We start from the raw sequence: 11094 nt of genomic DNA, 5'->3' as shown, positions 1-11094 counted from the left end.
ATTGAATGTACATAAAAGCTATCTGGGAGGGAACATACTCTCGTTGTCCACCGTATCCTGCTCTATGCTATGGATACGGAAGGAGCCGAGAAACGCTTGCAGCGTCTCAAAATGCTGCCAATCAGATGGAGCCCCACCGCTCGGCCCCATTTTGTTTTTTTCCTGCCTGCAAATAATAATAATTTCGCGGAATTAATTAATGTAATATATTCTGGTACTCATATTTACTTGTATTTCCTTGTCATGTTCTCCAGCTTCGTCTTAATATCCTTCCAATATACATCATACCCAGCCTCCATCAAGGTCTAGGCCATCTTCATATACACATGGCTATTTTTTCGAGATCCCCGCAACTGCTCAATATTTTCCTGCCATACATCGATGAGCAGGCACTCCATATGCAGGGTCCATCTCGGCTTCCCACCGGCGGTTCTAGAATCATCTGCAAAATTAAAAACAATTATCAATATTAAAATGTAAACAACCTGTTAATATACAACCTGTTGCGTTGGGCCTTCCATTTTTCATTTGTTCCTCGCAAGTTTGTTTACATTTTCGTAGTGAATGGTCAAATTAAGAAGAAGAATCAGAGTTGCACCGAAAAACTATCGCCTAACTATCGCCAAACACACGGTCATTAGATTTTGATGCGCTTTGATGCAGGTCCAATTGAGTAAATTTGAAACGGCAAAACCTTATGGACCGTTTGTTCAACGGACGGTAAATGCGCTTTGACGGTGTGTGGTTTTGCCGTTTCGAATTTTCTCAAATGGACCGCGGTTAGAACGCATTAAAATCTAACCACGGTTTGTTTGGCGATAGTTAGACGATAGTTTTTCGGTGCAACTCTGATTTCTTCTTCTTAACAGTGAAAATTTGACCAACACTTCGAAAAATGTATACACACTTGGCGAGGAACAATTGAAAAATGAAATTTAAAACACCCCAAAAATAGTTGTTAGTGTTTTTCTGTATATTCTTGCGACAATATGTCCCCATTTGTTACTATTTAATATAAACCGCCTGCCTCTACCTTATTTTAAAGATTTTGGATGCATATACCACCTATAGGCGCTCTTCGGGGAATTTGCTCTTTGTTAGAGAAAAACCTTTAAAAAAACTAAAATTCCTTGTCTTTTATTAATTTAAATTTAGTGCGGATAAATTCTGACGCAATCTGTGCTTTTGCGGTTGTACAACAGCCAAAATAAATTGGTAAATGCTCCATTTCAAATTTGCAACTGCCAATTCGACAGTCTTTGTTTACGTTTTCATGAGCCACAGCTGATCGATCAGCTGTTCGGATGGCAGATCCGCTTTAACGCAGCTCTGTGGGAACACGAGTTTCACTTTTTTTAAAAATCCTAACCGTTCCTCACAAGAAAACTCAAATTCCTCGTCATTTAATTCATTTTAATTTAGTACGGATTAAATCGAAAAATGGCAAACTGGGTTATGCTTTTGTTAAAAAGCCTAAATAATTGATAAACTATTCATTTTACTCCCATATCGGCTTAAGCCATGTTTGTTTAGGTTTTCATAAGCCACAGCTGATCGATCAGCTGTAATTTGATGCTGATGCAGTTTAATGCGCTCTGTGGGAACACGAGTTTCGCATTTGTGAAAATCCCAACCGTTCCACACAAATACAGTGAGTGGAAAGACAGTATTAGGAATTCTTTGATATATCGTTGACATATGACAATTGGATGTTCCATTTTCGATGAATGTGGCTCTGTGGGAATGGTGTATTTGTAAATCCCCCAATACGACGAATTCTTAGCTTTTTCATTTTTATTTTTTCGACGTATGGTACAAGCGCATTGGCAACCGGAAATAAAGTTCTGTCCCTTTCTTTCTCTGTTTGCGGAACTAACTGTACGCAAGTTACTTCGATTTGTTGAATTTATTTTGTTGGTGTCAAAGTAAGTTTTAAATGTTAAGCTGAAATGCAATTTATTTTAAACAAGAATTAATTTAATCACTTAGATGCCACGTGAAATTAAAGAAGTCAAGGACTTTTTGAACAAGGCACGGCGTTCCGATGCACGTGCTGTTAAAATCAAGAAGAATCCGACCAACACCAAATTTAAGATTCGTTGTTCCAGATTTCTATATACCCTTGTCGTGCAAGATAAGGAAAAGGCCGATAAAATAAAGCAGTCCTTGCCACCAGGCTTACAAGTTAAGGAAGTGAAGTAAAGTACCTTCAGTTGATGGTTACCGTGCCACCCCGCATACATAATGTACGGTTTTAGAAGGCTTGCTAAAATATGTATTTAATATATTTAAATAAATAAAGCACGCCTCACAAATAAGGAAAATATTTAAGCCTTAATGTATACTTGGACCTTTATTTGTATATTATGTATCATATGTATGTATGACTGTATCATGCGGTCATGATACATACATATGTATGTGCACTCGACGCATACAGTGACTCCATCGCATAATCGGACAAGTACCTTCTTATTATAAATGTGCTCAAAAACTATCAAAACTGTACGAAATGGATCGGTTCTTTCTGTTTTTATTCAAGATTAACATTCTTATTATTCAATAACACACAAAAAAATGACATATTTCCAGAACTAAAACAATTATTCCATTATTTGACGCTCAACGTATAATCGGACAAAGAAAAATATGAATGAAAAAAATAGGAAAAGGATACATTTAATATTTGGTCTCTAGAACAGCTTGCAAGCGCCTAGGAATGGATTTCACCCAATTTTTCGCACACTTCCGGCTCAATGCAGTTCCATGCTTCCAACAAAGCTTCCTTGAGGCCATTTATAGTGTAAAATTTCTCCTGCTACACTCTTCTAGCCAATTCTTCCCAGAGCTGTTCAACTACGTTAAGGTTGGGGCTTTGCGCTGGCGTTTCGACAGCTTTGGGACAATTATGGATCAACCAAAGCTTTGCAACACTCTATGTGTGCTTAGGATCGTTGTCCTGGTAAAAAGCTAAGTTGTTTGCGATACCCAATTTCTGAGCACTTTGCTTTACATTTTCTTTTAAAACCTTTAGGTAACCAAACTTATCCATAATGCCATCTATAAAATGCAATTGGCCTACTCCAGCACTGGACATGCAGCCCCAAACCATCACAGAACCTCCTCCATGCTTTCCTGTGGCCTTTGTGTTTTTGGGTTTAAATTCGGTATTTGGTTTACGCCAAACTTCTTTTCATCGGATCCATGTAAATTAAATTTACTCTCATCAGTAAATAGAACCTTTAATTAATTAATAAAAATTAACAACTTTTTCTCAGCTCATTAACTATTATATTACCGTCTTCCAAAAATCCTCTGTTTTCATCAAATATTCTTTTGCATATTTAATGCGTTTTTGTTTGTTCTTGGGGCTAATAAAGGGCTTCTTCCTCGCAACTCGTCCGAAGTAATCAAATTTATGTAAAGTATTACGCACAGTATTGAGACACACGTCTTTACCAGTTCGGTTTTGTAAAGAAATATTAAGTTCTTTAGCAGTTTTGAAGGGATCTTGTTTAATTTCTTTTAAAACCGACCGCTCTTCTCGGTCATTTAAGATTTTGTTTTGGCCTTCCCTGCTTTTATTGGCTAATCTAAATTCATCACGGAACCTCTTAATAATGTGGACGGTAGATTCTCTGCGTACACCCCATAAAAATTTAAAATTATAACTTCAAGAACACACCGTTCGGCCATTTTTCAACATTTTAACACACTTTTTTTTCGTAACATAACTTTTAGTTGTCTTTAATTAAGTATTTTTTACTTAGAATTTTTTAACAATGTCATGATTTATTTTTAATTTTAAGCTTAACGCTAAGAAAAAGTGTACACGCAAAAGTCTGCGTACAGCTAACTAAAAACTACTTAAAACCTATTATTTACAACTTTTTATATTTAGTAGGGTATCCATTTGCCTTTAGCACCTCCGTAAGGCGCCTCGGTATGGAATCCATCAGTTTTTTTGACTCCTCGGCTGTAATTTTCCCCATTTAAGATGTTATTATGTGTTTCCGGATCTTTCGCTCTATTAGATCCAACAAATGTTCAATTGAAAAGGTCAGGACTCCTGTGGAGGTGTTCTCAGCGGATTTTAGCATTATATAGAAGCCAAAGCTTCGTATTATGCGCCGTGTGCTTGGGATCGTTGTCTTGCTGGAACCAATATTCATGTTTTAGCCCCAATTTTTCAGCACTTTTTTGTAAGTTTTCCTTCAAAATGTTGATATAGATTCCTTGGTCCATAATTGACTCGATAAAAGTCAAATTTCCCACGCCGCTCGATGCCATACACCCCTACACCATAATGCCGATCACTCCATGCTTTACCGTGCCCACAACATTTTTTCTTTTTAAAGGCTTCTCCGGTTTTTCGCCACTCTAAAACATTCAGACTTTTGGTCATATTTTCCGATGAATGCAAGTTATACATTTTCGGAATAAAGGGCAAAGTTTTAAAAGCCCAATTGAACATTTGTGGGATCTAATAAAGCGAAAGATCCGGAAACACATAATAACATCTTAAAAATGCACAAGGATGTCATAGTAGAGGAATGGGGAAAATTACAGCCGAGGAGTCAAAAAAACTGGTGGATTCCATGCCGAGGCGCCTTACGGAGCACAGTAGCGCCTCTCGAACAAAAGCCGTTGCAAAAATCAAAAGTCGTCGCAAACACGATAGACAATACTTACTCGACAGGAAATTTCCCATGGATTCAGAATCTGCTGTAAAATCAATTTTCGGATTTTTTTTGTAGAAGATATGAGCATTCAAAGTTGAACTTTGTTTCCATTTTTGCATGATAAGAAAAAAAGGGAAACCTGGTTGACTTTCAGGTAATATTACACAAAAACTATATTACCTATCGCCATGAATTTTGCTTTAAATAATAGACACATTCATAAACTGTAACCCAATCCAAAAAAAGGGGAATTGGGTTAGGGCTTGCACAGGTAAATCGCTACCTGCCAGGTGTCCATTTTTTCACTTTTTTCTGGCTAAAGTAGTCTTTATATTTTTTGGATGGGCTGAGCCACTATACACACTATAACTACGACCTTTGTGGATCTATTCTAGACAAAAATCAACTTACATCTGCTGCGTCGATACAATGCGATTATGAAAATTAAAAATTTTAATTGTATTTTATTACTTGAAGTTTTGGGAACATTATTGTATAATTGAATTAATTAATACTAACACACTTGATTTAAAAAGAATTATTTTGTGGGTGCACCTTAAAATCGGTTCGATTCTAACCTTCAACATAATTGCAAATCCGCCGCCGCTGTGTCGTATTTAAAAGGGACCATTTAAGGGTTGTCAGCGTTTAAAAAAAAAGGCATATATTTAAGATAAATTTAGAATAATTACTTTTTATGTTGTTTTACAATTAAAAGATCTGCTATTAGGGTAAAGTATATGAAAAAGTGTTTTTTTTTTAAATACCAGCCAGTTTAATCTACAAACTTAACTAAGTGTTATGCGAAGGGAATTTTTTCTAAACCCTCGGCAACTCTTCTCTCGAGCATTTGCGACCAGAACAGCTGATTGCAATTATAAATATTTCAAAAATACAAATATTTCAAATATTTCAATTTGTGCTTCATTACTATCTATGAGTTGGAGACTACAGCGGGTCAAAATTTGAAATCTTAGTCAAGGCAAACTCTTTTGTTGAATGCGACCAGCTGATTTTGTTTGGGAATATAAGGGAAATTAAAAAAATGTCCTTAAATTACCAAGGGAAATTCGCTTATGTTAAAGGGAAATCCGCAAATGTTATCAAATTCACTTCCGAGTGGAAACTAGAAAAGGCCTGATACATTTTAGATTTAAATATTAACATTATATATTTAAATGATAAAAAACACACAAAGCAAAAGATTCATTACATTTTAACTGTACTTATGTTTACAGTTTGACAGATAAAGTTTTACATTGCCAGCTTTACATTTTTCTGTACATCTACCGATCATTTCTGTGGTAGCTTTATGATATAGTAATCTGATTTTCTTAAAATTAAAATCAAAATTCTAAATTAATAAAAAATTGGCATATCTCAAAAAGTATGAAAGTATGTTGAAAAACAGCCAAGTTATAATTTTTTCCCTAAAATTTTTCGATTAGTTAGTTGTATGGCAGCTATATGATATAGTCGTCCGATCTGTTCTGACATGCAGCTAAGGTATGCCAAATTGTCAAAAGAGACCTGAAAAGCGCTCAAGTAGGGGCGCTGAAAGAGCATAAGGATGGCCCAAAAAGAGGCTCTGGCCAGTCGCCGCGCAATCGCTCGCCGGGCCCCCTTAACTTGGTGGGAAGAAGACTTGAAATATTTGAAAGAGCAGAGACGGAAAGCAGGGGTTTCTTTTTGGTGTTTAAGGGCAGAGTAGACTAAGAAACCCAATTGAAAGCGAAAACTCAATCTTATTCTATTAAAAGCTAAAAAGAAAAATCACAAGAAAAAATCTAACATAACCAGCTAATTAAAAGTAGGAAACGAGTGATAAATAATAAGAAAAGTGGGAACAAACTAGAAAAGGAAAAAAAAAAGATCAGAGAAAATTGTTGGGTCAAATCACTAACCATACAACATATAGACTGGTCATTTCATACAACGAAAATGGACACCAAAATTTCTTAGCGACAGGCCCTCTGTTAGCTGTTTGCTGTTAGCGACATGCCCGCTGTTAGCTGTTAGCGACGGGCCCCCTGTTAGCTGTTAGCTGTTAGTGACAGGCATTTACATGTATGCGTGTTCATGCATTCACGTACACGGGTGCATGTGTGCAAACATTTCATTTCGGCCCAGCAAGAATATTTGGTCTTTTGCTACTTTTCATACTAGGTACCTTAACAATATGGGCATATTCGCTATTGGGTTAATGATAAAAATAAGAATGTTATATGTTATAATATATTTCTTAATGTTTCAGCATTCATTGCATATTTGTTTACAATTCAAATCAGTGGCAGCAGTGACATGTGTTGCATATATGTACATATGTATTCGAATGAATAAAAAAATTCATCTACTGAGATAGGAACAGGGCATATTGCAGTCGGTGTCACTTAAAACAGAGACGGGCACATGATCTAACGGTTTGGGTAGCAGATCAGCCAGAAAAAAAAAAACAACAACAACCCCCAGCGTCGCAACGCGTCGCAGCCACGCGCCACACAGAATGTGCGAGCAAAGAAAATACTCTGACAACAACTTTTTGAATAGAATTAATTATATTTGTTTATTAATTGGTCAAAAATTTATATTTGTGTTTATTAATTCGTCAAAAAATGATTGCACGGCATCAGATCCAAATTATTAATTTTTGTAAAGAAATATCTCATCTAAAGTTTGGAGCTTTCAATAACTTCAGCCATTTTTGCGTGCATTTATGTCCGCCTAAGAAAAACGACTGCAAAAGAAATCCAAACTTTTTTCTTTAGTGCAGAAGTCAACGCCAGCCGCGCAGTTCCCTTTAAAATTGTTCTTGTTTTTGGTACGATGTGCGAGTTCGGTCGCTTGGGTCGCAAACTCCAGATTGCGGCGATGTGCTTGCTACCTTTTCTTCTCAAAGAAAATCAAAAGAGAAAGACGTGAAATTTCGACCTCCGTACAAAACTTAAAATATCACTGCAAATACACCAAGCTGAGTTTCAGCACATAGCTCCATAAAGTGGTGAAATATAAGTATTTTGTGTATTTAATTTCTTTAAAACCAAACCCAAATCAATAACACAAACGTTAAAGAGTAGAAAACAAATTACACCGGCACTTTACAAAAACAAAACTATTAAAACACTCAACCAAAACACAAAGCAATAAGCGCAAATCCGAAACACTATAAAATCACTCAATTCAAAAAAATCACTCAATATACAAAACAACAACGACATGTCTTCCGCTAAGAGACTGCGAGAGCGTTCCAACACGGAGTTAAAAGCGCCCGATGTCACATCGAATCAAATGCTCCAACTCATCAATGCGAGGTTTGATGAGCAGAAGGATATCCTTTCCAAGGAGCTGCGGGAAAGTGAGGCACGCGTTCTCTGCAACCTTCAGGAGAAGTTCCAGGCTATGGCAGCAGAGATATCTAACCTCACTCAAAGAGTCACTCAACTGGAGAATGAAGTATAGAAGGTAGACGAGCTGCAGCAAAGGGTCCAGGAATTGGGGAGCCAACTGTCAGCAAAGGGCTCTGCCAGTGGTCTAGTAGGCGAGCTGAAGCAGCAAGTCGTGGACTTGGACGCAAGGCTGACAGCCAAATGCATCGCTGAAAAGGAAGCTGCGGTCGCAACCAATTTGCGTTGGCATGGTGTCACACAGGTCGAGGGCGAAAACCTAAAGACGCTATACCACAAGCTGTGCTTCTCGCTGAAATTAACTCCGCCTCCTGCTGTAAAGTCCGTTTTCGGTACAAGGCCACGTCGATCGGGTCAAACATTTGTAGACCCGGTCATAATTATAAAATATGATATATTTAAAGAGGCCATGCGATGCAAAAAGCACAACCAGCTCGCAGGTGTTTTTACACGACGTGGTGTGGTGTACGTGAAGCTGAGCGACGAAAGGGAACCTCGATATGTGCAAAGCTCACACGACCTTTCTGAGCTAATCAATGATGCTGACGGCGCCGATAAGAGCACATTTCGAGATTAAGACGCTTCACTCAATTTTGTATCTGCAATGTTTACTCATAACTATAATATTTATTAGATTTAAAATTAATGTAGGTCGCTATGTTTTCTTTGTGTCCTTTTCAGTATGTTTCCAATGCAAGTTTTGTGTCTAAAAAATTAAAGACAAAGTTTGTATGTAAGCATCCGGATAATAGTCCGATAGAATATATTTTCCTAGAAATTAGCAATAAATTGGCATCAAGTAAAATTCTTATTGGATGCATTTACCGACCACGATGTGATATTATTTATAATGAAATAATTAGTTTGCTAGGAGTATGCAGACATTATAATAGCTGGAGATCTGAATAGCAACAGGCTGAGGGAAACACATCTTAAAAATGAATTTGAATCCATACGCGTGCATTTGGTAAACTCTGTGTTTCCAACACATTTCATCAGAACTTGCAGCACTTTGTCTCTGACGTTAAAAAACTATATCTGTTTGACCAACTCATCGTTCCTTCGTTCTCAAAACATGACCTTATATATTTGACCTACAACTTTGACCTGCAATACAATGACGAATCGATAGTATATAGAGATTTTAAGAACCTTGACTATGGCTTGCTTATGACTGAACTTGACAAGTGCAATTGGAATAATATTTTCGCATCTCCTACAGTAGACCAGCAGCTCGCACAATTTCAAAGCAATATCAGCTATTTATATGACAGCTGTGTTCCGGTCAAAACCAAAGTGATCAAAAAGTCCGTCATTGACTCTGCAAAGACAAACTTTTATAGTAGTAGATTTCAAACAACAGCATCCACCTCACAAACTTGAAAAGAAATAAAGTCATTAGGAATAGGCAGGAAATCAGCAGCGCCGGAACAGGATGTTGACATAGAGGAATTAAACACAAGTCTGTCGAAATGTACCTGAAATCTGCGAAAACAATATGTACCTGAGATCAGTACCTCGAAACCTCTGTGATAGTAGATTTAGATTTGTTTGGGTCAATCAGTGTGAAGTGCTCGTCAATATTCTTAAAATCAAATCAGACGCAGTTGGATTTGACGATATTAATCCTAAATTTATAAAAGTATTGTTACCAAAAATCCTGAAATACATAACATATATATTTAACACGGCCTTTACAACTTCCACGTTTCCAGACCGTTGGAAAATCGCAAAAATTATCCCTGTTCCGAAGGCAAACAAAGAGTATACCCAATTTCTATTCTTCCGTATCTATCAAAGGCCTTTGAGAATATAATGACATCTCAAATTAATTCGTTCATCTATGATAACGCTTTACTGAATAATAACCAATCAGGATTCAGGAAACACCGCAGATGCACTCCGCCAATTTTAAAAATATCAAATGATATACGAGAATATGCTGACAACTCCAATATGACGCTTCTTGTACTACTTGACTATAGTAAAGCCAAGTCAAAATCCAAGTTGTGGGGAGTCGTTTGACGGACGGTTTCCGACGAAGCGGCCCTAGTCATTGCGGGGTTGGTGCCGTGAACTTGTGCAGGAAGCCCAGGAAGCCCGCCTTCTAAATACATGGCGCTAAGCTTTTAGTTGAAGCTTCCAACTTTAAGCTTAGCTTTGATCATTCGAGAAGACAACTTAGAACAATGCGCACGTATCAATAAAAAACCTATTTGTTAAACGAAACCTCCGTTTTCGTAAACCCTTTTTTCACTCGACAAAGAAGTCGATGGAGGCGTTTTATTGAGAAATACGACAATCATCCTACAGACGACAACGAGGTCGTGGCTAAAGGGATCGATCGACCTTTTTGGGACACAGAAGTCTCAACCCGAAGCAGCGGCAATCAACACCTGCATCCAACGGACACAGAAGTCTCGGCTTGGAAGGCAACCCCACAACCTTCCATATAACTGGCGACGAGGATCAAAATTCAGCAAAAAGAAACCAGCCATACGTCAAAATCAAGAAATTCAATCGAAACCACAGTAAGCTGTTCTTATGTAATCTAAGTGTGGAAATTTCCATACGCATAGTCAAATGCACGTGGCCGAACGTAAAGAGGAGCATAAAACATAACTGGAAAGCTTCGTACACCCGCATATACGGAAAGAGGGGAGCAACCGCAATCTGGAAAAGAAGAACGAAAGCTAAGAATTAAAAATTTTTTTTCTCTTCAAGAAAGCTCTCTAGCACAGTTAAAATAAGAATAAAGTAACTAACCAATATTATCTGTAAAACTCAAGAAGAAAAAAAAAAAAACCAAAATGAACGAAAATAGCTTAGCCGCATTAAACACAACAATGAATTGCATAAAGTTAATACAAAATTTTGATGGTACTGATACGAATCAATTGCCAGATTTAATAACACAAATTGAAACTGTCCTTCCCACTTTCAATGTTTTCGACTCAACTACAAAAAACATTTTGTTTAGCTTTATAAAGAATAAATTTGTGGGACTATGC

At 37.2% G+C, this 11094-nt stretch overlaps 1 protein-coding gene across 1 annotated transcript; it reads left to right on the top strand.

Annotated features, from left to right (window-relative positions):
- The first annotated feature begins 1766 nt into the window (after window positions 1–1766).
- Window positions 1767–2338, top strand: RpL38 (ribosomal protein L38). Its single transcript, XM_017176400.2, has 2 exons — window positions 1767–1925; window positions 1990–2338. Exon 2 carries the CDS (start codon window positions 1990–1992, stop codon window positions 2200–2202), a length of 213 nt encoding a protein of 70 aa, XP_017031889.1. The 5' UTR covers window positions 1767–1925; the 3' UTR covers window positions 2203–2338.
- Window positions 2339–11094: the final 8756 nt, after the last annotated feature.

This window comes from Drosophila kikkawai, chromosome 2L, assembly GCF_030179895.1.
Source record: "Drosophila kikkawai strain 14028-0561.14 chromosome 2L, DkikHiC1v2, whole genome shotgun sequence".
Taxonomy (NCBI): domain Eukaryota; kingdom Metazoa; phylum Arthropoda; class Insecta; order Diptera; family Drosophilidae; genus Drosophila; species Drosophila kikkawai.
Note: the sequence above shows the minus strand (reverse complement) of the source record. Positions and strands in the feature narration are given on the sequence as shown.